Source organism: Protopterus annectens, chromosome 2.part1, assembly GCF_019279795.1.
Source record: "Protopterus annectens isolate FY-2018-M chromosome 2.part1, PAN1.0, whole genome shotgun sequence".
Lineage (NCBI taxonomy): Eukaryota > Metazoa > Chordata > Ceratodontiformes > Protopteridae > Protopterus > Protopterus annectens.
The window spans coordinates 379,573,207-379,600,731 of record NC_056729.1 but is presented as its reverse complement, the minus strand read 5'-3'; the positions used below and the strand labels follow the sequence as shown (position 1 = coordinate 379,600,731).

Below are 27,525 nucleotides of genomic sequence, written 5' to 3'. Positions count from 1 at the left end.
ATTTTTCATATCATTACCATGTTCTTTGAGCCATGTCAGATGCCCCACTCACCATACAGGGACTGAAAACTTTTGTACACTGGCCAGATGTTAGCAAAGCAAGAGGAGAAAACCCATATGTTGACTACTGCAACATGGAAGAGAAGGACATCTATGGTTATGGTAAGATTTTACACAACTTTTCTTTATGTGGTAAGAGTTGGAGAGATGTAAGATGGCTGAAAAGTATAAGAAGAGTAATGGTCATTGTGTATAATATAATTTTGGGTGTAAGATGATGGAGGAAGCCATTTTCTGAGAAAAGTAAGATAAAAGCTTGTGTAGGGTAGTAAGATAAAATAAAAGAGGAAGAAGGTGGATAAAAAGTGGTAAAAAATGTAGTCTGTAGGATTGTGGGAAGTAGGAGATGTCTTTAGTATGTGATTGGTGGGGAGAGATCGAGGGAGTGGCTAGGTAGAGATAAATATAGAAGTAGTAGGGGCAGGTGGGGAATGGAGGCAGGGTAGAGAGCAGAATGAGCCCAAGCGCAGAGAAGGGTGAATGGAGCGGGATGGACCAGATCTTGAGAATTAAAGAAAACAAGTCACCAAAGCTGTAAGCATTTGCAAATGGAAACTACGGCTGCCCTTAGAGAATTAACAGCTAGACAGAGAAAAAATAGATTTAGAGTGAGGGGGTGACAGATTGAAAACGTAAGCAAGGAGAGAAGAGAAAGAAAAATATGGTCTATGATAAAGGTGGAATAAAACCCTGACAGAGGGAAAGTAAATACCAAGAAGGATGGAAATATAGCAGGGGGAAAGTTAGTGGTGTGCTAGGCGCCATTCACAAAAGTGTTTTAAAAGGAATGAGTGTGCCATAACATAGTTTAACAGAAACCCCTATTGCAGAACTGCAGGGCAGTAATGATGAGCCATGAAAACATTGGATTATAAGGTAGGGATCCATACTGCATACAAAACTGGAGAACAACCTAGAAGAAGGAAAGAAAGAAAGAAAAAATGTTGGGAAAAACAACTGAGAATGGCAAACAAATGATAAACAGAGACAAGAAGAGATAGAGATAAGGAAACAGAGTAAAGAACAAAACTATACAATAGAGGGTGAACGTGACACCTATAGATGGTATGAGAAGGGAGGTTATGGAATAAAGTGAGAATTAGTGAAAAGGGGAAAGGGGATGATAGGAGAAGTGAGTTAAAGTAGAGGTAAGCAGAAAGTGGAATAAAAATAATTGTACAGATAACTAAAAGAAGAATAAACAACATACAAAATATAACAATATAGCAATTAAATCAATACAATAATCAGAAAAATGTTCAAAAATTCAATTTCCTTGTAAATAATTTTAAATCAGTTAAAGTATTCTCAACACGTGCTCATCTAGTAGGCACAAATATTAACCCATTTTCAAACAAATTTACATGCTTTGTGAATACTTCAATAGTGGTGCCTATTATACATTTTAAAATCTCATCCATAATTTAATATTAACTGTTTGTATCTCCTGCCCCCCTCCCTCACCCTCCTGTGTTAATGAACATATCCCCAAACTTGATTCCAGTAACCATCCTTGGGTTGATTTATATCCCCCTCCCTCCTTTCATGTTGTTGATCCTTTCTGATCACAGAAAGGACAGACATTCTAGTGACCTCTTTATTCAGTTGATACACACTTCCCTGTATCTACACCTCCCTATTATTTTGTTCCCTAACATATACGGACAAATTGTTTTTTTTAAAAAAACAAAATATATGCTTTAAATTATATAAATAATTCCTATCCCTTACCAAACTTGTTTTCCTTTTTTGTTTCTCACTTATTGAACGTTATCCACTTTACCAAATATAATATTGTTTGATTTTGCACGAACAATATGTTGTTTGTGACTAAATTGTCCAAAACAGCCTTTTTGGTTTTAACCTCTTTAACATTATCCATTTTACCAGATGTAGTATATTGTTTGATTTTGCATGAACATCCCAGAAGAGAGAGGGGATGAAAGCCCTTAACTAATTTAATAATAGTGTGGTTTGCTGTTGCCGTTTCTTTTTTTTATTTCTATGAAGTTTTGAGTGTGTTGATAAGTTACATATATCCCAGAATACCTTGTACTCCATTTTATCACCAAGGAATGTGCTCTGAAGATTTTAATAGAAACCAAGAATACTATCTTCAAGATATCTGACAACATACCAAGATGTTTATTAAACAGCACCTTACACAACCTCTCTGAACGTCTCTAAATTGTTAACTTAAGCTTAGCCACTAGAATTGTTTCACTTTTATGATGCACTGCATTGATGATGCCCCTGCACAAGTATGGCCGTAGCCACACCCTAGTAATTATGTCAGCCTTATTAGCCTGATCTGCAAAGCTGTGATATCATAACTGATGTCATCAGTTACGATATCAGAAATCAAGCCTATCTCAAGGTTGCAGAGGGATGTTGACCTGACTCTAAACCAGGTAACCATAGTTTGATAGGTAGCCTTGGCAGTAAGCAGGGAGGGGGAGGAATTTAGGGATATGGTCCACTCACGTCTCCCGGGGGGGTGATTGTTAGCATGCAAAGGCACAATATGTGGTGCAATCTCCCTCGTGAAGATCAGACAGGCCACTGCTTGTGTGAGGGAGAGGGAGTAGGAGCAGGTCTGCTTTGTAGGTAGGAGGTGAGGGAATGTCCTCTGCAGACAGCTAATTGCATGCCCCTCCTGACCACCTCGTCCAAGTGCACTCCAGGCTAGGTATGGGGCAAAAACAGACAAACTTTCAAAACACCCTTATGGCTGTCTGGATGATGGCCCATCCTGGTTGGGGAACAAATGGTTTGCTTGGTCAAGACAGAGGGTCTGATTGGTAGGTGATGGGGGCAAAAAGTTGTAAAATTAAAAAAAAATTTTAAGGGTGAACTCTCAGTAATTTGGCTTCATTGAAAGGAGAGCCTACCTATTAAATCTAGTTAACTTCCTTTAGAGGATCATACAGGCTGTTTACAGTTGTCGTGCTGTCCAGACAAGTGTATCTTGACCTAATCAAAGCATTTGACACCATGTCCTGTGCTGGCACTGTTAATAAGCCAAATGCTTTATATGTATTTGCTTATGTTATGATGGCTAGCACAGTAGCTAAAAGACAGAACATACAAATTTTGTGTGGTAGGTCTCTCATGTGAAAGTAACCAGAGAAGTTTCCCAGGGCTCTGTACTGGGACCTTCTCCTTTTCGACACTTACTTCTCTGTTCTCCAAACTAAGAACAAAAAATCTCTGGTAAGTTAAGTTTGCAAATAGTGCAAGGTGGGTGTTGGTGTCATTACACCTTCTGACACTTGTACCTTTCAGAAAGAACATACCCTATATAATATCCGTGTACTGAAAATGGACTTGAATTAAATGAGGAATAGTGAGTGCAGTATTATTTCTTTTGGAACACAGCCCATACCTTCAAAATATAGTATAGGCTATACCCTAGTACTAAATGAAAATGTAGTCAGGGACCTGGGTGAATGGGATGATGGTTCTCTCTCCTTCAATCACCAAATGGCAATTGTAGTCAGAAAATCCTTCTGTTTAGCACAAGTAATACCCAAGAGTTTATTATTTAGATCCAAAGATGTAATTTCCTTATATTCAGTGCTGACTAGAACAGTTGCTGAGCACAATCCCCTTTAGGGATGTACCACACTCCTACATATCAAACTAAAAAAACCCGAAAGGTTCCTAATTAAGAAAATTGTGATATACCAAGACAGCCTGATCTGCTGTGCCATTTGAAACCCTGTTTGTAATTGATCTGTATATACCCGCAAGTCTCATAGTTTCAGAAACACTAGAAACATGGACCTAAATCTTCAACAGATACACAGGATGCAGTAGAGTGATCAATTCATTATCTGGAATAAGCTATCCCTGCAGGTTAAGCAATGCAGTACAGTATCACTCTTTAAACAGAACTTGGATGACAAGGTGGGTACCCTCAAATTTACACTAACTGGCATAGATTTTCTTGAGAAATGGGACATAGCCTGAGTGTGGGTATAGCCAAGGCATTTATAGTCACAAGACTAAATTGCTTAAATCTCCTATGCATCCTACCAGTGAATCCTTTGAGAAAACTGCAGTTGTACCTATGAAACAAGTATTGCCAGCATGCCCATTCCCTGAATTGCTCCATCACTCTACTGCCTTGTATATTAAAAGTGCTTTCATAATGGATTCCACAGGGGAATTTCAGTCAGGGAGTCAAATCAGCCCCAGACTGTCAGATTCATTGGACATAGCTTAGGGGGAGGGGACACATTCAGGCTGGCCAGAATTCAGAGAACATGAAACAAAACTCTGAGGAAAAAATCACATATTATGGATGTAGTTTTAGCCACTGAAGTATTCAAACAGATATGGTAACCAGGAACGTTGCATATCCTCACAGACAACAGTCGTATGGTATATCCGGGGGGGCAGACACACTAACCGACCAGCTAAGCAGGCCCTCATGAATGGAATCTTAACAGGGACATATTTCTGGATTTGGTCCATAGGTGGGTGCACCAGAAACAGACATTTTTAACTTCTTCAGAAAACAGTTAAAGAAAATGTTGCACCAGGACACCACAGAACACCACTTTCAGGGGCTTGGGCCAGATATGACCTTTCAATCAGTTAGACTAGTCTGTTGTTTACACCTTTCCTTCTGGCAAGAGAACTTTTTGGCAAAGTCAGCATTATTTTTTTTTTCTGCTGGTGTGCAAAAAAGGGCCCTTTGTTTCAACATGTGGACTTCTTATCTCAGAACAAGTGTTCCCTCATGCAACCCAACATATAGAACTTTGAGGCTGACAGCATGGGTGATTTACCACTCATCCCCTCTAAGTACATGTTTACTAAGGATATGCTTACACTCCTGAAGCTTGAAAGCCAAATATCAGTCATACTTAGAAAAAGGAAAAGGATCCTCACTTTAGTCTCATAAAGAGACCAGACAACATTGTCCACAGTCCTTGGATACCTGTCAAATGCTTGCAGACTAGACTTGTGTTATGTTTCATTGAAAGTATGTGCATCTGCTATCTCCATATGGCTGCCTTGGGATCCACTTTTGTCCTTACATCCAGTAGCAATTCTTTGGAGGATTCCTCTACTTCAGATCACCCAATAATGAACTCTTCCCCTTTATGACCTCAACTATGTACTGGAAAAATTGACACCACTTTCATTTGAACCAGCAACCACAGCATCTCTAAAATTTTTACCCTTGCTGCTGCCTATTGTACAATGAATCCCAGGCTTGTTACTAGGCATGTGCAAAACACCTAACTACACTGGTGGCTGCCTAAATGACTGTCCCTCCCACTTAGCTCTTACCCAGGTGGGTGTGGAATGAATGGTTTAATTGACTAAGAAATAGTCTGATGATTGACAGACAATTCCCCCCTCCAAAAAAAATCTGATTTGGAAAGCTATTTTCCTAGTGGTCAAATCTTGTCCCCAAATGATTTCTGAATTGTAGAGCCTTGTATGCAAACAACCCTTCCTCATCTTCCACAAGGACAGGGTTATCCCCCACACTGACCTAATCTTCATACATGTGGTGGTGACAGAAGTTTCTTTTAATAAAGCAGTCATCCTCATAATGTTTTATCTGCCCCACAGAACAAGGTGGAAAGAAAGGATCCCACATATCCTATATGTTCCAAGGCAACTCAGATTTTAACTTTGAAAGGTCTAAAGAAGTCAGAAAAACAGACCAGCTATTCATAGCCTTTTCCAATGGAGAGGGAAGGAATCCAAACAGACTATCTCCAAATTGCTAGCCCACTGCATCTCATTTTGTTACTCCTTTCATGGAAAAGCTGAGCCAAGACATGTCAGTGCATATTATGGTATTGTTAGGGCAGCCTTCCTGTGGGGATAGCACCCAGACCATCTTGAAACCAACTAGTTGTTGTCTACTTCCAGCTTTTATAAATACTACAGCCTGTCCATTACCTCCTTAGTAAGGACAAGCGTCACCACAGCCATCCTAGAAGAGCTGTTAGAACTTCTTCCTTTATAGGACCAGATAACCAACATTATATAGGCTTCAGAAATGAGTTAGCACTACTGCATCAATGAACCATGCAAAGAACATAGTGCAGTTATGTGTGAGCTTACCATATCTGTAGAGTTAGAGTGTGGTCACTGCTGCAGTAATATTTGCCTCCCTCCAATAATCTGTCCTTGACTTATTTTCATCCTTGACTTTGAGTGGGTCACCTGCTATTTCTATCTGTCCTCTGTCCAGTTCCTACAATCATCCCTCCTCCCCAGATTTTTTTAGTGCTTGGCAAGAGGACTTTGAGGGTCCTTTTGTTTGGACTATCATCCATGGGAGCATTTGCTACCTGGGTGCTTGATGCTCTGGTGTCTCACTGACCACTGCTGATCCTTCTTATACCTCAGACTTTTTGACTTGCACGTGGGTGGACATCTATCCAGCCAAGTGGCGGGGAAAGGTGAAAAGCTCTGGAAGTTGGGTCAGATGTCAAGTCTTCTGCAGCAGACATTCCCAAGAATTAACACTAGTGCAAACATGAACATGCTGTGACGTCTACAATTACAGTGAGTTCATACCTGTCTGACCACGTTTTTCTTGAAAAGTGAAAATGGTGAAACATGAAATTGCATTTGCTCTGTTACAGCTAAACAATAGTTTTAAAATGCATAAGTTAGGTGAAGCAAGTAATTGCCTGCACTAATAATAACTTGCATGTTGTATTATGTTCTTAGAATAACACCCATACATTGCTTCAGAATAAGAAACGAGAAAGCTGAAGAACCCTTAACTGACCTTTTGGAATCTTTTTCATTACAGAGGAAGATGAGTGTGCCAAACCTGACAATGGAGGATGTGAACAACGGTGTGTTAATACTCTAGGCAGTTATAAGTGTGCTTGTGAGCCTGGCTACGAATTGGCTCCTGATAAGAAGAACTGTGAAGGTAAGGAGTAAGTCACCTACCTTGCTTTAATATCAGTACTGATAATGTATGGCTATCTTTTCAGAGACAGTGAAAACATTACTAATCTAGTGTCAATTTATGTAAAATTCTATTTTTTTGGTACCTCTACCTCTACCTCCTCTAGTGGTAGTCTACATTGATAATCTCCTTTTCTTTTTTGACTACCCTGTAGTAACAAGCACACATTTTCTTAGTGTAACCATTGAATCATCATAAGGACTTAGTCATTCTCAAGATGAACCTAACCTTGGTTAGCTCAGAGCTGTGATATGCAAGTCTTTTTACTTTGGTAATGAAATCTGGGGCACTTTCACATATTCTGTTAAGCTGTGCTTCATGATTATTTCATATCCTTGTTTTTATTTATTTATTTTTGTAAGAGCAGTAGTACTCTTCATGATGTTAATTTATGCTATGGAACGAGGCATATTTTTAAGCTTTGCATTTTCCTCTAAGGTGTACTTAATGTGTAGCGATGCTCTCCAGTTACGCTGTATCATTCATGCTGTCACACAAACTTTATTTAACAAAGAAGTACTCAGTGGACTGAAACTTATTTGCACATATGATCAACAAAGTAATGCAGGGGTGTAAACTCAGTCTGGAGTACACAAATATATGCATGCATGCGTAAATAAATCAATGCAGGCCTTATAGGTCTTAATCAGAATAAGGCAGAGACACACCATGGTAATTTGCAGGATTTATAATGCAAAGTATAGACATGTAAAGATTAACTCCTGACATTAAGGGAAAGAGCAAGAACACATGAGGGAAGCCCTGCTACTAGGGAAATGGATAATAGTTGTTTTTCGCATGGAAGAGATTCAGCTGCTGACAAAGCAACAGGGAGAAGATTAAGGAAAATAAGGGAGGTAAAGAAGAGTATAAAGGAGGGTCAGTATATGGTGGGACGGACATACTTCTGGGTGTGATTGATGATCATAAATTGTTATTTCATCAAGTGCGATACTTGTAGGTCTATAGTTCCTGAATATGCTATGAGATTACTGGCATGCTCCTCAGTTGTTACATCATTCCTCCTCTCTTTTCACTTTGTTTCCTTCAGCTTCTTTATAACAGTCTGATAGAAACTGTATTCATAGGTTCTTAGGTTGGTACTAGGCTATCGGCCCTAGGGTTATACAAGCCTAGCCAAACAATTCCCCAGATATTTCTTCCCACAATATTTACTTCCCTGGACCCCTGTCTAGCAGGGCGACTGATGTGATTCCCGGGGTAAATTTCCTATCTCCCATCCAGTCATCAAGGTTTCTTTTGAAGAGGGCCAAGGAGGCGCTCTGTTTGACATGTATGGGCAGTCTGTTCCAGAGTATGGGGAGTCTCTGGGTCAGGAACCTTTCCCTCCAGCATGTATAGACATGTAGAGATCAACTCCTGACATTAAGGGAAAGAGCAGGAACACATGAGGGAAGCCCTGCTACTAGGGAAATGGATAATAGTTGTTTTTCGCATGGAAGAGATGTAGCTTATCAGTGAGAGTGGTAAGCACTAGGTAGCTTGTCTACCACGAGAGGAGAGGTTTCTTGGCCCAGAAATTGTAGTTTATTGACCATTTGGACAGATGGTCTGTCTCTTTCAACTTTCTGATTTAAAAGACCACATCTGCGCTTGTTTTCCATCTTTCCCATAACTAACCTACTGGGTAGCACTAGAAGGCCTTAAACTGATACAAGTCTTCTAGCTTAGAAGAGAGACTTTGGAATGATTAAGTATCAGTTTTCAATACTTTCTTGCTGTACTTAACTGTTTTCCGCCTAAATGCAGATTTTCCAGTGTTTATTGTGATTTAAAAGTTTGTTTTTTCACATATTGTACTTATTTGACTGCCTGCACTTTTAAAAAGGTTTTTGTTTAAATAATTTGTTTAACTGTTGTAGGCTACGCACTAAAGTGCGATAGCGTTTTCTGATCGTTTGTAGTCGTTTAAAGTTGTTTTAAGTGTATTTTTTACTGTTTTTGCCTTATCTTTTCAAAACAACAAAACAAAAAAAATTCCTTGTTTCCTGCCTTTCTAAGCTAGTATAGTTCAGTTTTCAGGCTAGTGCTGAATTCAGGGCTATGATACTAGTTTCTGAGTTCCCCCTACCTTATTTGGATAGAAGGAAGTTTCTCTGTTTCTGTGAGAGAGGGGAGCTTTGAGCAACCTATCTGTCCCTGGAGGAGTGGTTCCAGCCCAGAAGTTAGTAGTTTATTGGCCATTTTGGGCTAATTTCTATCTCTTTCATTTCCCTATCATAAAAAACTCGTTTGCACGGTTTTGCACACTGGGCAGTGCCAGTTAGCTACGGTTAAATTATTCCCGGTTCCACTAAGTCTCCTCTTCAGTTTTTCCCTTGAAACTAGTCTAACTCTCAACCTAAGCACTCGAAAACCATCTTACAGCCCAGCACTTGCTCAGACCTAATACACTAATATACCCTGACACTGATTGCCCAGCAGGGCAAGGCTCTTTATTCACCCCTCACCAACCAAGTGACTAAGCAGCTCACCCTACTATTCAGGCATGACCAAAGGGCAAATTCAGGTGCACTCTCCAGTCCAGCTGGTGAATCTGGGTATCCTGAGGCAATGTTACAACTGACTCATGTACACAGACAACCCTCTCCTCCTAGCACAAAACACTAACATATGCGAGAGATGCAACTATACAGCCAAACTGGAAGCTAAGCTGTCTCCACCCAAGACTGGAACGGACAGTCAAGAGGAGAAGGTTAACACTTGCACCACACCTCCAGCCACACACAGACCTGCTAAAACAGCACTGGCAAAAAATACACATAAATACACAAAATGATACTCAGAGGCTTTAAATAAAAACCTGCAAAAGTATCAGAGACCTCCAAAGCAGACACCCAAACAACCTGCACTTCCCATCACAAACCAGACAACACATAAAACACAAAATCAGTGTGCCGCACAATCACAGCCCAGAAGGCGAAATAACATACCTAACACGCTAGTAATAGGTGACTCTATAGTCAGGCAGACTGACGTCCCACTCACTAGGCTGGACAAGCAAAAGGTTACTGTTAGCTGCCTGTTGGGAGCCAGAATCCGCCACATAACACAAGCACTCGGGTCACTCCAGAACAAGTACAAATATGACTCTGTCATTGTTCATGTTGGTGTGAATGACCTGAGACGTACCTCCCTGGACTACATGAAAAGAGACCTGGAAGAGCTCTCTGATCATGCAGCCCAGGCTGGTATGACCCTGACCCTGAGTAGCATCCTGCCATCACCAAGAATGATACCTCAGTATAAAGAAAAAATGATCAATTTCAACAATTGGCTAAGATTCTGGTGCCATTCAAAGGGGATCCAATGTCTATCAGCCTGGGACGACATGCTCGACAAGCCGCATTGCTTCACAAGAGATGGCTTGCACCTATCACCCCTAGGCTTTCGAATACTGGCCAAGGCTCTTGCTGCCCCCATAGTGCCTTTTTTAGGCAAGGCTCAAAAGTCAAACCCACCTCCGTAAACAGCATAATTAACAAAAAACTGAGGTTTATGCTACTCAACGCCAGGAGTTTAAATCTCAAAATGCACGTGCTCGAAGTACTCCTCAGTATGGAGAATGTAGACATCTGTGCAGTAACTGGAACCTGGTTCAAGGCTCCAGAGAGCACCCCAGCACTACCGGGCTACAACTCATACCACACATTTTGGCCACAGAACACAGACCGAAACACAAATGGAGGGGTTGTATCCATATTCATCAAGGATACCTACACCTCCAGGTTAGTGGCGCAGCATGATACCTCTGAGATCATCCATGTGCAACTAACATCGGGCAAATCTGCAATGCAAATTGTGGCCTGCTACAGATCATCCTCCATGACCCAGGACCACCACTCCACCTTTCTGGAGACACTGGAAAACATGAAGGTCCTACCGAACACCCTGATATTGGGCGATTTCAATTACCCTACCATTCACTGGGAAAACTACTCGAGTACAAATTCCCAGGCCCAGCGCTTCCTGGAATTCATCAAATCAAATGCCCTGGATCAGCTGGTAAACTCCCCTACCAGAGGTGAAAACATATTGGACCTGGTCATCACCAACATGGGCAAAAGGTGTTCCACACCAGAGGTCAACCCGTCACTGGTTAGATCAGATGATAAACTAATCACTCTGGATGTCCACACCCCACCACCACCCTCATCTAAGGAAGCCACAGTAAAAAATTTTTCTAAAGCAAACTTCACCTTACATAAAACAGAGGTGGTAAGTTTCACAGCCCCCAAGCTAAAGGATAACGCTGCCCAAGATGCAGAAACCTTTACAAATGCACTCTATGAGCACTTACAAGGATGCATGGATCTTGCCATCCCTAGCAAAACCAAGACTCACTCCTCTAAGAGAAGAAAACTAGTTTGGAGGACCCCTGCAGTAAACAGGCTATACAATAGGAGGAGGAAACTAGTTCAGAAAAAAAGCAAATCCCAAGAAGCAAAGACATCCCTGATCAGTATCAGTAAGAAACTAAGGTCCCTCATGAAATCATCCAAAGCTAACTTCGAAAGAAAAATAGCCAAGGATTCAAAAGATAACCACAAAGCCTTCTTTAGCTATGTTAAGAATCTAAGTGGCAACTCATAGATATGCACTAAACTAGTGCAAAAAAGCACAAAATATACTCAACCTGCTGATATTACCAAAATCCTGGCAAATAGATTCAGTGCAAACTTCGCCCCCCTCTCACCTCCGAAAGGGCCCACAGCAATACCAGAAAAGTGAAGTGTCCCAAAAATCACAGATGCACAGGTGAAAACCGCCCTTTGAAAAGCCAAAAACACAGCTTCAATGGGACCAGATAGTGTCCCGGGCTGCGTCTTGCATGACCTACAGAATGAACTAACCCCTCACCTAAACACGCTGTTCAACCTCAGCCTCTCCACAGGCTACGTGCCCATAGAATGGCGCACAGCAATGGTTATTCCTCTCCACAAAGGAGGGTCTACAACTGACCCTGGTAACTATCACCCCATAAGCCTGACTAGCCTGGTCTGCAAGGCTATGGAGCGCATCATCATGGAACTCATTAACAGACATTGGGAACCTCGAAACACTTGACCCGACCCAGTTCGGCTTTGTTAAGGGCAGATCATGCCTACTAAACCTGGATGACTTCTTCAAGACAGTCACCAAGGCCATAGACGAGGGAAAGGTGGTTCACACAGCCTACCTTGACCTCGCCAAGGCTTTTAACACCATTCCCCACTCTGGTATTACAGAAAAACTCACCAGCCTGAACATAAACCCCTACGTCATGAGATGGGCTGCCAACTGGCTTACAGACAGAACTCACACGGTAAGAATAGTGGGCTCCAGGTCCGACTCTAAACCAGTCACAAGTGGTGTCCCGCAAGGCTCGGTCTTGGGATCCCTACTGTTTGGCATATACTTCTCAGAAATACAGGCAAACACAGGAGGACTATGGCTAACCAAGTTCGCTGATGACTGCAAACTGGGAGCCATAATTGACTCTCCGGCTGACACAGACTTCCTCCAAAAGGGCCTTACTGAGACGGACACCTGGTGTTGAAGTCATGGCCTCAAGCTAAATGCCAAAAAATGCATAGTCATCTCATTTGGGAAAAACAAAACACCCACAAATTACCACATAGGTGGCAGCCACCTTAATACAGAAGAGGTAATACGAAATCTGGGGACCCAGGTAGATAGTAATCTCTCCTTTGACAATCATATTGCCAAAGTAGTTAGGAAATCCTTCTATGTGGCCCATCTAATTACTAAAGGGTTCGCATCTAGAAATAAAGTGGTTATAGTGCCCCTTCTATTCGTCACTCATTAGACCCATCATAGAGTACAATGCCCCATTTGGGATGTACCTCACAAGACACTTCCAACAGCTGGAAAGACCACAAAAGTACCTCGCCTTAAACATATGTCTTATGCAGCCCAACTGAAAAACCTCCAGCTGTACTCAGCGGCATATCGCTTACTCAGAGGTGATCTCTGCTTGACTTACAAAGCCATGTCCAACTCAGAATTGATGGACATGCTCCACCTAAAGAAATCCAAGTCACTGCGAGCCACGTGCTCTAGTGAGCCAAACCTCACCACAACAATAAATAGAACATGCTGGAGGGATAGATTCCTGTCACAGAGACTCCCCATGCTTTGGAACAAAATTCCAAATTACATCAGGCAGAGCCCTTCACTAACACTCTTCAACAGAAACCTTGAGTGGATGGGTAACAGAAAATACACCCCTGAGATCACTTTATTGTCTCTGCTTGACAGAGGATCAGTTAATTAATCAATGGGGTGATGAAAGCCGACACACTCTCGCTAGGCTTATACATGCCCTCGGGCAGATATCGTAGTACCTACCTATGAATCTATGAGCCTATGTTTTGTTCATTGTGATGACAAGGTTTAGATACGTGGAACATGTAGCTCTGAGGGATTGGGATTTCTTTAAGTGGAGCCATGTCCAACAGCTCAGGGTTTGACATGTCTTTGTATGTTAAGCAGAGATCACCTCTGAGTAGACGATATGCCACAGAGTATAGCTGGAGTTTTCTAGACGGTCAGCATAGGGCGTCTGCTTTAGGCCTGTGATTCTTTTAGTGAGATATTTCTACGGCCTTTCCAGCTGTTGCAGATGTATTGTGAGGTACATACCGAATGGAGCGTTGTACTCTATAATGGGTCTAATGAGGGATGAGTACAGTGGGGCAATGACTTCCTTTTTTTCTGGATGAAAAGCCCTTAGTGATGAGGTGTGCCACATAGAAGGATTTCCTGACTGTTGTGGTGATGTGGTTATCGAAGGTGAGACCACTATCCACCTGTGTCCCCTAAGTCTCTCATCACACTTTCGGTGTTTAATGTACTGCCACCTATGTGGTAATTCATGGATACATGTTTTTTCCCAAAGGGGATAACTATACATTTCTTGGCATTAAGCTTGAGCCCATGACTCTGGCACCAAGCATCTGTTTCTGTAAGGCCGTTTTGTAGAATATCCACATAATTTGGGGATTCAATAATGGCTCCCAGTTTGCAGTCATCTGCGAATTTTGTTAGCCAGAGTTCCTTAGTGTTTGGCTGTACTTCAGAGAAGTAGATGCCAAACAAGAGCGGTCCCAGGACTGAACCCTGAGGTACTCCACTTGTCACTTGTCTGGAGCTGGATTTGGAGTCAGCTACTTTTACGGTCTGGGTTCTGTCATTAAGTCAGTTGGCAACCCATCGAGTGACGTAGGGATTTATGCCCAGCTTAGTAAGTTTATCTATGATTCCAGAGTGGGGGATGGTGTTGAAGGCTTTGGCGAGGTCCAGATAGGTTGTGTGGACCGGCTTACCCTTGTCCACAGCTCTGGAGACTGATTTGAAGAAGTCATTCAGGTTCAGGAGACAAGATCGGCCCTTCATGAACCCAAACTGGGTGGGGTCCAGTGTTTGAAGGTTGCCAATGTCTTTGTTTAAATGTTCCATGATAATGCGTTCCATGCCCTTGCAGATCAGGCTCATCAGACTGATGGGACGGTAGTTCCTGGGATCCAAGGTGGATCCCCCCTTATGGAGTGGGATAACTAGCTGTGCACCACTCAGTGGAAACAAAGCCTGAGGTGAGGCTATGATTAAGCATGACACTTAGGTGAGGTGCCAGTTCATTTTGTAGTTCATGTAGTACACAGCCCGGGATGTCATCTGGTCCCATGGATGCTGTATTCTTAGCTTTGGAGAGTGCGGTTTCTACCTGTGTGGCCGTGATTACTGGAATTTGGCATCTTTTGGTATTGAGATGAGCCCATTAGGGGGTGGTGGGGTGAAGTTGGCACTAAATAGATCTGCCAGGATATTGGCAATATCCTTGGGATCAGTATATTTAATGCCATTCTGTTGTAGCTCAGAGCAGATCTGAGCATTGCCATTTAGATTCTTGACATAACTATAGAATGCCTTGTGGTTTTCTTTGGAATCTTTGGCAATTTTATTTTCATAACTAGCTTTTGAGGATTTTATGAGGGTTCTCAGCTTCTTACTGATGCTGGTAAGGGAGTTTTTTGCATCCTGGGATTTTCCTCATTTCTGCAACAGTATCTTCCTTCTGTTGTATAGTTTGTTTATGGCAGGGGACCACCAGATTGGCTTCCTTTTTTTTTGGAGGAGAGTGTCTTGGTTCTATTTGGGATGGTACGATTCATGCATGAGTGGATGTGTGCGTACAGTGCCTTAGTGTAGGATTCAGCAGTTGAGCTTTCAGCTCCTGTCTGCATGGGTGCCATGAAGTTTATCACTTCTGACTTCAGTAGCATGAAGTTGGCTTTGGAGAAGTTTTTTACGGAGGTTTCCTTACTGGGGAGTGAGGGTGGGATGTCAAGGGTGATTTGCTTATGGTCAGACCTGACCAATGAGGGGCTGACCACTGGTGTGGAGCATCTACTTCCCATGTTGCTAATGACCAGGTCTAGGATATTGGAGCCCCTGGTGGGACAATGGATTAGTTGATTCAGGGCATTGGAATTTATGAATTCCAAGAACCGTTGGGAAAAGGTCTCTTGGTACCCGAGTAGTTTTCCCAGTTATTGGCAGGGTAGTTGAAATCACCCAGTATTAAGGTGTTTGGATGTATCGTAATATTTTCCAGTATGTTTAGAAAGGTGTAGTGAGACTCTTGGGGCATGGTGGGGGATCTGTAGCAAGCTACAATTTGGATTGCAGTCTTACCTAGTGTTAGTTGCACCTGGAGAATTTCAGATGCATTGTGTTGGGCAACTAGCCTGGAGGTGTGAATATGGACACTCCTCCACCTTTAGTGTTTCAGTCTTGGTTTGGTGGCTGAAAAGTGTGGTAAGAGTTTTAACTTGGTATTGCAGGGGTGCTCTCTGGAGTCATGAACCAGGTCTCAGTTACTGCACAGATATCAATGTTCTCCACCTTTAGGAGTGCCCCGAGAGAGTGCATTTTGAGGTTTAGACTTCTAGCATTACCTTCAGATTTTGCATGCTTGTATCTGTTACGGTGGTGGTTTTGTCCTTTGAACCTTGTCTAAAAAAGGCACTATAGGGGTGGCAAGAGCTTTAGCCAATAACCTGAATCCCAGGGGTGACAGGTGCAGACCATCTCTGGCAAAGCATCGTGGTTTCTCGATCATGTCATCCCAGGCAGACAGATACTGGATCCCCTTTGAATGACACCATAAGCTTAGTCAATTGTTAAAGTCAGTCATTTTGTCCTTATACTGTGGTATCATTCTGGGTGAAGGCAGGATGCTACTCAAGGCTAGGGTCATACCTGCCTGGGCCACATAATCTGAGAGCTCTTCCATGTCTCTTCATGTAGTCCAGGGAGGTACATTTCGAGTCATTCACTCCAACATGGACAATGACAGAGTCGTATTTGTACTTGTTGTGGAGTGACTTGAGTGCATGCGTTATGTGGCGGATCCTGGCACCCAACAGGCAGCTGACTTTAATTTTCTCCTTGCTCAGCCTGGTGAGTGGGACATCAGTGTGCCTGACTATAGAGTCACCTATGACTAAAGTGGTGGGTACGTTGTCTTGCCTTAGGGGCTGTTGTTGGGTGGCACACTGGTGTTGTGAGCTATGTGTCACTTTGGTTGTGACTGGTTTTTGTTTGCATTTCAGCTTTGGATGTCCTTGTTGCTTGGGCAGGTTAATGTTAAGGGTCTTCCACATATGTGGGTTTAGTGTTGCTATGTGTGGGTATTGATGGTGTGGGTTTTGAAGGGCTATGTGTTGCTTGAGGTGTAGTGTAGGTATTAGCCTTCTCCTCTTGACTGTCTAGCACAATCTTGGCTGGAAAGAGCTTTGCTTCCAGTTTGGCTATGCAAGTACATCTCTCACAGCTTGTAGTGTTGGGTGGTAGGAGGAGAGGGTTGCCTGTGTACATGAGGCAGTTGCTGCGTTGCATTGCCCCAGTATGCCCAGATTCACCAGGGGGATTGGAGAAATCACCAGAAGCTTACCCTTGGACATGCCTGTTTAGGTGCTTTTTTGTAAAGTACAAGAGCTGTTTCCCTTACCTTTGCAAGGTACTTTGCAATTATAGGCTGTTTAGTGCCTACAATTAATTAATTAACAAGGAGAGTTGAGTGCTTGCATCAATTTAAGGCTTCCTAGTGCTTTCCAGCAGGTTCTAGTGCAATTGCTAGTCACAGGGGTTCATATTTTAGTGCTTCTACTGAGAAACCAGCTAGTTCTAAAGGAAAATTTGAAAAACAGACTTGCTGGCACCTGAAGTAGTTTAACCGTAGCCCCACGGTGCTGCACGATGTGAAAAATGCACAAACACACGCATTTTTAAGCAAGAAAGTTGAAAGGGATAGAAATCCGCCCAAAATGGCTAATAAAATTACAATTTCAGAGCTACAAACCACTCCTCTATTGTTAGATAGGCAGTACAATGCTCACCACTCCCTCTGGTAAGCAGTAGGACTTCCCTCTACCATAGCAAGGTCTGGATAGCTCTGAACGCAGAAAATAAAGTCCTGAAACCAGCAAAGCCTGGGATCTGTACTATACTAGCTAGGAAAGGCGGGAAACGAGCAAACAAGGTAGTATTTTTTTTTGTTTTGTTTTGGTTAAAACAGGCTAAACAATGCAATAATACAGTAAATAAACACAAAAAAGACTAACGCACTTGAATGTGTACCCCTAAACAGTAAATGCAATTGAAACTCTACAAAATTAGCAATTTAAAACTTTTTGAATGAAGCAAGGCAAGTGCACAACTGAGTCTGCATATTCAGAAAAGTCTATATATACAGAAATGCAGCTAAAACACACTAAAACAATTCAGATGCATTGCAACCTAGAGCACTTGAGTTGTAGCAATATTAAGGCAAATACAGTTTTAATAAATGCACTAAAATATACTGTATAGTTCCAAAATGTTTGAGAAGCACAGTCGAAACACAAGAAGATTCAGGCAATTTATTTTCTGATTTACTTCCATTAATTTCTGTGCTTCATTGTCATTTAGGTGGTATATTCCTTTTTGTTGCATCTAGCTTCTGAAATGTAAGCAGAAACTTGTTTCCATCATTTAACTGTACAGCCAGACTGTATTCTGTTTTCCCTTTTTCCTCTGTTTTTTAATTCCCTTAATCATAATTTAGATTTATGACATGACCTGATATTTCTTTATTGAGACTGTAAAGTACACTCTTTCTTTTCTCTTATTATGCTTTAGTGCAGCTGAAAATTTTACTATATTTTTTGCTATTTTCCCTAACTTTTTTTCAGTTCCATCTGTTTTATAAAGTGCTTTGTGGTAAAACAGTGCAATAAACATACTAAGTAAGCACTACATCCACCTACCACCCCTGTGAATATCCACTTCTCTTAAAGGCATAGCACTCCCTTATACTGTTCTAGCATGTCGAGTGGTAGATTACTGACGTCCTCTCCAGTTCAGCTGGTTAATCTGGGTATCTTGAGACAATGCTACAACTGTCTCATGTACACAGACAACCCTCTCCTCCTCCCAACAAACACAAATACATGTGAGAGATGTAACTATATAGCCAAACTGGAGGCTGAACTCTCTCAACTCAGGGCTGGCATGACCAGACAGGAGGAGATGGTCACCACAAACACAACAAACCCAGTCCCACATAGACCTACCACAACTGCAAACCAAACACATAAAAACACAAAGACGTACTCGGAGGCTCTAATAAATAACTTACCAAAACAACAGAGGCTCCCAAAGCAGACATCCAAAAATCCACCACCTCAAAACAAAACACATGCAACACATACTTCAATAAATCAGTGTGTCAATCAATCACAGCCCTTAAGGCCAAACACCATGCCTGATACACTAGTAATAGGTGACTCTATAGTCAGACACACTGATGTCCCACTTACCAGGCTGAACAAGGAGAGGGTGACTGTGAGCTGCCTATCGGGAGCTAGGATCTGCCACATAACACACACTCAGGTCACTCCAAAGCAAGTACAAATATGACTCCGTCATTGTCCATGCTGGCATGAATGACCTGAGATGTACCTCCCTGGACTACATGAAAAGAGACATAGAGGAGCTCTCTGATTATGTAGCCCAGGCTGGTATGACCCTGACCCTGAGCAGCATCTTGCCCTCACCAAGAATGATGCCACAATACAAAGACAAGATGATCAGCTTTAATAATTGGCTCAAGTACTGGTGTCATTCTAAGGGGATCCAATGTCTGTCTGCCTGGGATGACATGTTGGATAAGCCACGCTGCTTCGCAAGGGATGGCTTGCACCTGTCACCACTGGGCTTCCGGATATTGGCTAAGGCTCTTGCCACCCCCATAGTGCCTTTTTTAGGCAAGGCTCAAAAGACAAACCCACCTCCTTAGAAAACAAAAATGGAAAAAAACTAAGGGTAATGCTGCTCAATGCCAGAAGTCTAAATCTCAAGATGCAGGCACTTGATGCACTCCTCAGTATGGAGAACATCGACATCTGTGCAGTGACTGAAACCTGGTTCAAGGCTCCTGAGAGCAGCCCAGCGCTACCAGGCTATACCTCGTATCATGCTTTTCGGCCCCAAAACCGGGCCGAACCACAAAGGGAGAGGGAGTGTCCATATTCATCAAGGACACCCACACCTCCAGGTTAGCAGCAACACATGAAGCATCGGAGACCATACAGGTGCAACTAACCATAGGCAAAACTGCTATACAACTGGTAGCATGTTACAGACCACCCTCCCAATCTCAGGAACCCCACTCAGCCTTCCTGAAGACATTGGAGGATATGAATGTATCACAAAATACCATCATACTGGGAGACTTCAACTACCCTAACATAGACTGGGTACATTATTCTAGCCCTAACACCCTAGCCCAAAGGTTCCTGGAATTCATAAATTCAAATGCACTGGAACAACTAGTCACCTCTCCCACTAGGGGAGATAATATACTAGACCTGATCATCACAAACATGGGGACAAAATGCTCCACACCGGAGGTATACCCCTCACTAGTGAGATCTGACCACAAACTAATCATCCTGGATATACATATCCCACCTCCACCCCCAGCACAAAAGACCACAGTGAAAAACTTCTCAAAAGCAGACTTCACTCTTCTTAAGACTGAGATGGTACCCTTTAAGCCCACTGGGCCAGTGGATGCCACATCCCACAATGCTGAATCCTTCACAGATGTTTTCTATGGACATCTCCAAGAATGCATGGATCATGCAATCCCAAATAAATCCAAATCCCTCTCCACCAAAGGCAAGCGTCCTGTCTGGTGGACCTCAGCCATTAACAAATTGTATAACAAAAGAAGGAAGCTACTGCACGACAGAGCAAAATCCCATAAAGGGAAGACATCTCTGATCAACACTAGCAGAAAACTACGTTCTCTCATAAAAACATCCAAGGCCAACTTTGAGAGAAAAATCGCTAAGGACACTAAAGATAACCACAAAGCCTTCTTCAGCTATGTTAGAAACCTGGGCGGAAACCCTCAGATATGCTCAGAGTTAGTTCACAACAACAAAAATACACTGAACCCACAGATATTGCCAACATTCTGGCTGACAGGTTCAGTGCAAATTTCTCCCCTCCCTCACCCCCAAAAGAAGAAATACTTATCCCAGCTGAATGTAATCTCCCTGTCATCTCAGATGTCCAGGTGAGAGCAGCCCTCAGCAAAGCTAAAAACACAGCATCAATGGGACCTGATGGTATCCCGGGTTGCGTGCTACGTGAACTCCAAGAGGAGCTAAACCCGCACATAAAAATGCTATTTAACCTTAGCCTTACTACAGGATATGTACCTGAACACTGGCGTACAGCAACAGTGGTCCCACTCCACAAAGGGGGTACCTCTACAGACCCTGGGAACTACCGCCCCATAAGCTTAACCAGCCTGGTCTGCAAAGCTATGGAAAGAATTATTATGGAACTCATAAACAGAGATATTGGGGACCTACAGACACTTGACCCCACCCAGTTCGTCTTTGTAAAGGGCAGATCCTGCCTTTTGAACCTGGTTGACTTTTTTGAAACAGTCACTAGAGCCATTGATGAGGGAAAGCAGTCCATACAGCCTACCTGGACTTGGCTAAGGCCTTCGACACAATACCCCACTCAGGCATCATAGATAAACTCAACAGCTTAAATGTAAACCCTTATGTCACTAGATGGGTTGCAAACTGGCTAAAGGACAGAACCCATAAAGTTAAATTCGCTGGAGCAATGTCAGACTCAAAGCCAGTCACAAGTGGTGTCCCACAGGGATCTGTCCTCGGACCCCTCTTGTTCAGCATTTATTTCTCAGATGTTAAAGCAAACATGGGAGGGTTGTGGCTGACAAAGTTCCCAGATGACTGCAAACTAGGTGCCATAGTCGATACACCAGCAGACACATACATCCTACAAAAAGGCCTCACAGAAACGGACAACTGGTGCCGGAGTCATGGCCTTAAACTAATTGCCAAAAAATGTATAGTCATCCCCTTTGGGAAAAACAAAGTACCCACAAATTATCACATAGACAGCAACCCACTGAGTACGGAAACAGTAATCAGAGACCTAGGGACCCAAGTTGACAGCGATCTCTCATTTGACACCCATGTTGCCAAAGTGGTTAGAAAAACATTCTACCTTGCACACCTTATCATTTAGGGATTCACATCCAGATCCAAGTATGTCATTGTACCCCTATACTCCTCCCTCATCAGACCCATGATTGAGTACAATGCCCCATTTGGTATGTACCTCACACGGCATTTGCAACAGCTGAAGAGACCACAAAAGTACCTCACCAAGAGGATCAAGGGTCTCCAACATATGTCTTATTCTGCCAGACTAAAGAAACTCCAGCTCTATTCAGTAGCATACCGCCTGCTCAGAGGTGATCTCTGCCTGACGTACAAGGCCATGTCCAATCAGGAACTGATGGACATGCTCCACCTCAAAAAATCCAAATCCATCAGAACCACGAGAGCTAAAGACTTAAACCTCGGCACAAGTATGAATAGGACATGGTGGAGGGATAGATTCATAACCCAGAGGCTTCCCATGCTCTGGAACAAGATCCCAGTTCATGTTAGGCAGAGTCCCTCACTGACTCTCTTCAAGAGAAATCTTGATGAGTGGATGGGAGATCGTAAGTTTACCCCAGGGGTCACATCTGTGTCACTACTAGACAGGGGCACAGCAAACTAATTCTATTATATAAGGGGACCTTCACTGTGTCACTACTAGACAGAGGCACAGTAGTCTAAATCTATTCTGTGCATTTTGTACCATTTTATGGGGTGGCGAAAGCCATATCACTATGGCTAAGCTTACAAATGCCCCAGGGCAGATAGCCTAGTACTAAACTATGAAACTATAAAAGTTTAGTTGATGCTTGCAGGTGGGTCTTGAACAACTTTGTGACAGATAGTGGACTCGCTTTTAATCCTGCTCACATTAGTTCATTAGCACAATTTAAGGGTAGTTTCCCGCTTGACAGCATAGAAAAACCTTGGGAGGAACTGTTTGTAGAGGGGCCACTTGGCATCTTATTGAAATGTGTGCAACTTAGATCAGTGGCGGCTGGTGACTTCAAATTAAAGGGGCGCTGCAGGAGACAGCTGAATGGGTGGGGCCAATGGGAATGAGTGTGGCCAACTAAGAATGGGTGGAGCTATGCTCAAAACTACAACTGGAACTTTAATTAAATACGCTGCCCTCTGTGCCAAGCCATCATTACAGAGAGTCCAATCAAGACAAAATGAAGTGTAGAAGAAAAAAATATTTCAATGCATTGTCTACATGACAACTTACTTAATATCTAGATGGAAACACAAAGGTTGTGAGGCATGAAAAAATAAATTACTTTTTAAATACATTACTGAAATGCCAGTCAAAAGCAGTTCTAATTATAATTTATATTCAGCTTTATAAAATTATCAAGTAACATGCTGAACATAGCAATCTCTGTGATACCCCCACTTGTAAAAATGTTTCTTATCCAAAAAAGACCTGCTGCCTGACAACAACTATCTACTTGTTTCATGGGGAAGACATAATCAAAGTAAAAAATGAACAGCAAACGAGAAACAAGCTCAAGATAAATTGCTTAAAGGATTACTGCACAAGTTATGGACCACACATGATAGATTGGCATTCCGTTTAGTTTACGGGTAAAGCTGCAAAGATGACTACAAGTCTCCAACACATGTAATGAGCTTCTGAAAATACTGTAATCCTGTCCTTTATTACAAATGCTGTCATATGCATTTCAGTACCTAACGGTCACACGTTATCTAGTTATGTAAATATTCTCTGCATGGCATCAACAAAAAGGCTTTCAATGTTGGTAACTCTTTAACAGTATGCTTATTAAAGCTTACTTGCATCTTAACAATCTCCGACAAAGTTACCTGATGGTCATTAAAGCATTGCTTCATAAATACAGAGCAACGGGGCACTGCAACAGCATGCATTTTCTGAATAATAAAAAGCATAAATCAACAGTAGAAAAATATGACAGAAAACCAGAACATTCTGCAAAATCAAGGACAGATGAAAAGCCACGGCCGTACTTGTGGTCTACCTTGGATGTGGGGGTATACTCTGCACACTTGCACTGCATAATTGCTCCTTGCCTTGCTTGGACACATCCAAAGCCATTACAGTGGGGGAGTGGGGTGCAACAAGTATGTCACAATTTGAAATGTCTCTGGCTGACAGTGATGGCTCATATCTATCAACCTCAGACAGAAATCTGGACAAAGCCATACATAGAAGTGGGACACAGGCCCAAAAATAAAAACTATTTTTAAATATTGCTGTAATAGACTAGTAGTAGGTCTTGCATTAGTATGAATTTTCTGAAGAGTATGAAATCTGAAACTCAAATGTCTGCCATTATTTTCTAACTTCAGTCTTTAATGATTTGCCACTAATTTGCCAGAAAACCACACCTTTATGAAAAACGGACCAAAAATGTGATGCAAAAATATAAAATTGCCACACAATACATGTCGGAACCTGTCAAAGAAGGGACACCTTTTTAATATTAGTACTGTTAACTTGAGCAGCTGACAAAATAAGAGCATCTACATGCATTTCTGAAATAATAGTAATCTGTAACTCTGATCATTAGTTATAATTGTAAACCCTCCACGTTTTCTTCCAAAGTTGCCATTTTGCAGAGGGATTATTAGGGGGACAGCAACATTTTTAGCCAAAATTAGGGACAGTTGAGAGGTTTGGATATTCCTAATTCTATAAATCTATTTATTTGCATGTACCTCTCAACGTCTTAATGCAGGAAATCTTGACAAGGCCAAATATATTGGGGGGACATACAAGCAGTACTAAAAATTGCTCTTGTATAAACTCAAGACAGTTGATAGAATAACAGGTCTTGCTTTAGCACGCATTTTTTTCTGAAGGTTATGACGTCTGAAACTCAATGTCTGTCATTATTTAGTGACTTCATTCCTAAATGATTTGCCAGAAAACCACAAATTTTATGAGGAACAAACCAAAAATAAGAAGCTAAAATCTGGACATTTGAGAGGTATAGTTCAGCCAGGGGCTGTCTTTGTGTTTGCTGCCCTTCCCCCCTCACAAAATCATGGTTGAATGGAGCCCCCCACCTCCCCGCAGCCATACCAATGTCCCATTCCTTGGTTATTTTTCCCCATTTATCATACATACTGTAATGTGCATACTGCTGTACTTCTGCAATGATTTGGATTTCATTTGAAAGTTTTATTTTGCGTTTTACAGCACAGACACTAACATATATCTGCTAAACAAAGTAATGCAGTCTCACAATGAAAATAGACTTAGCATTAAAACTTCTCTGCCCTTGAAACTCACATTCATTGAAACAGCATTGAAACCCACATTCAAAGAAAATGCATTTTGCCAGTGTCAGATAAAGATTAACTTTGGGCTGTTTTCAAATCATAGGCCCCTTGAACACGAAGCATACACGTGCTCTTTGATACACCTTCCTGATTGTATTAAATTATATTCCTTGTACAGTACAATACAGTTGTTAGAGGGCATTTTACATTTATTGTTTTGAACATTTTTCCAGTAAACAATGAAACAAAATGCATGCACCAATAATGACAAAACTGCCCAATTCAGAACATTTCCATCATAAAAGTCTACTCAAACTTCTACAGTCCACCAGTATCAGTAAATATGCACAATCTCTGAAGAAGTAAAAGTCATCTAAATTCCACATTAAAGAAATCTGTAACTAATGAAGAGGTTGCTGCTAGCAAACAACTTTATATGTCATTGTATCATCTACAAATTAAGTGCCTGTTGCCCTTGAGGAATAAATTGCCTATGTTGCATTAAAAAAATGATAAGCTAGTAATATTGCATTAGGGAATGGATGGCAAACTGATAACAGGCTCATAGATACTAGGTATCTTTGCCAAAAAGGACTGCAGCATCCACCCCCTTTACAACATAGTACATACAGTATGAGCAATGCATCTACCTACTGTGGGAGTAGAACGTACAGCCTTCTTCATCAAAAGCAAGTACACTGCCTATTGTGATATTAACAATGCAAGCCGACTCAGCATAAGCAGCATTAAACTTTTGTTCCCCTGCAGCTCTCAGCTCCTTGTAAAATCTACTCGACACTCAGCTGTATCTCTGAACTTTGCAGTGCAAGAAATCTGGAAAAAGCCAAAATTTATTTGGGGGGAGCCCAAAATCCAGGGATACATTTTAAACATTGCTTGTATAATGTTGGAAAGTAGCTAGAATAAAATGCTGTTACCACCATACAATTGACTGTCAAGTCTTAAACCCAGGACCCTGTGCAAAACATTCAGAGCAATATACCACTATGTCAAATCAGCTGTTTTGTGAAAGAGAGGAAGACTTACTTAAATCTCACCATAGCTGTCAACCTCATAGCACAAAACACCTGAACAAAATCAATAATGGGGGAATACAGCCCCCAAACATATTCAGCTAATTTAGTTCTCACCATAGCTCTCAACCTTAGCACAAAAAACCTGGACAAAGCCAATAATGGGGGGATACAGTCCCAAAAATAGGGACAAATTTCAAATACCCATGTTATAAACTTAGAAAATTGCTAGAATAAAATGTTTTGTGTTACCATGTACGTTCTGAAGAATATGAAGTCTGAAATTCAAATGCCTGTTATTTTTATTTATTTAACAGTTGTTAGCCAGGAAAGTCTGACTTGGAACAAAAGCCAATTTTAAGCAGAGGCCCAGGGAGAAACACTGCAGACACATGTCTTTGTAAGATGGGAGGACATGCAGACTCCACACAGGCACCCCAGCCAAGAATCAAACCAGAGAACCTGTAGCTGTCTGACAGTAATGCTACCAGTGCAGAACTGCACTACTGAATCTGTAAGGAAAAAACAAACATACAGTAACCACAGATTTTATGGGGAACAGAACAAATATGAGGCAAAAATCTGCAAAATTTTTTTAAAAATGGTGGTGGGTAGGGAATTCAGGCCCTTGCCACTTGCATCCATAGTACAGGGTTCAAGCCTGAGGTATTCTCTACCCACCACCATGTGTTCTGTGTGGCATTTTACACACACACACACACACACACACACACACACACACACTGACCTGAATTAGTTCAGCAGTAGTCTCCATTTACACAGAAATCCACAGCAGTAGTCTCCATTCCCGTCTACACAGAAATACACTCTCAGCTCGTGAGCCCACAGTAGTCTCCGTTCCCGTCTATACAGAAATCCACTCTCAGCCCATGCAAGCTAACGGCTGGGTTTCCGGTCCTCCTGGTAGGTTTCTCAGCCTACTGATGATGCTGGCTTCCTGCGAGAGTAGGCTGGAAGCCCCAGCCTGCTGACGATGCAGTCTGGTGTCGTTCTGTTCCGCGGTCATCATCACCGCACAGACTTCTAGGCTGCATGGCAGAGATGCTGTTCTCCCTTATTTGGACTGCCTGGCAGAGCAGTCTGGAGGTCTGAGAGAGTACCCGGAACTCCATAAGCACAGCACACATGCATGGAGTTCCGGATTCATTCATTTTCTTTTTCTTTTCTGTTTTATTTCACTTTTCTTCTTCATTTCTTGGTGGGGGGGGGGGGCTGCAGTTCTATAGCACGAGCTGCCCCTGTCTTAGATTTTCCATCATGTTCACCAGGAAAGAAATATGGCATTAGTGAAAAAAGTCTAATGGCATCCTATTCTATGACAGTAGTGCTGATTACTAAAATGCCCTGCAGATTAGGCAGCAAAAGGCAGTTGTCACCACTCATAAAGGGGCTTCTACTAAGAGACTGTACCTAGCTCTCTCAAAACTAATGTTTTAAATAAAAATAAATGTATTTATTTTATTTCACATTTGTTGACCGGGAGAGTCCAACTGGATACAAGTCCATTTTCAGTGGAGGCCCAGGGAGAAAAGCTCCAAGAGTACAATTTATTACAGACCAAAATGTAAAGACAAGACTTTGACATACAGTTTTTCTTAGAAGATAGGATACATTCATT

General features: G+C 42.0%; 1 protein-coding gene across 1 annotated transcript in view; it reads left to right on the top strand.

The window, feature by feature from the left end:
* The window catches only part of TLL1 (tolloid like 1), a 1,749,881-nt gene that overhangs the window by 1,188,178 nt on the left and 534,178 nt on the right, over window positions 1-27,525 (top strand). Inside the window, exon 12 of the mRNA XM_044063452.1 lies at window positions 6,854-6,979. Within this exon, the coding sequence (XP_043919387.1) occupies window positions 6,854-6,979 (126 nt within the window). The remainder of the gene's footprint in view (window positions 1-6,853; window positions 6,980-27,525) is intronic.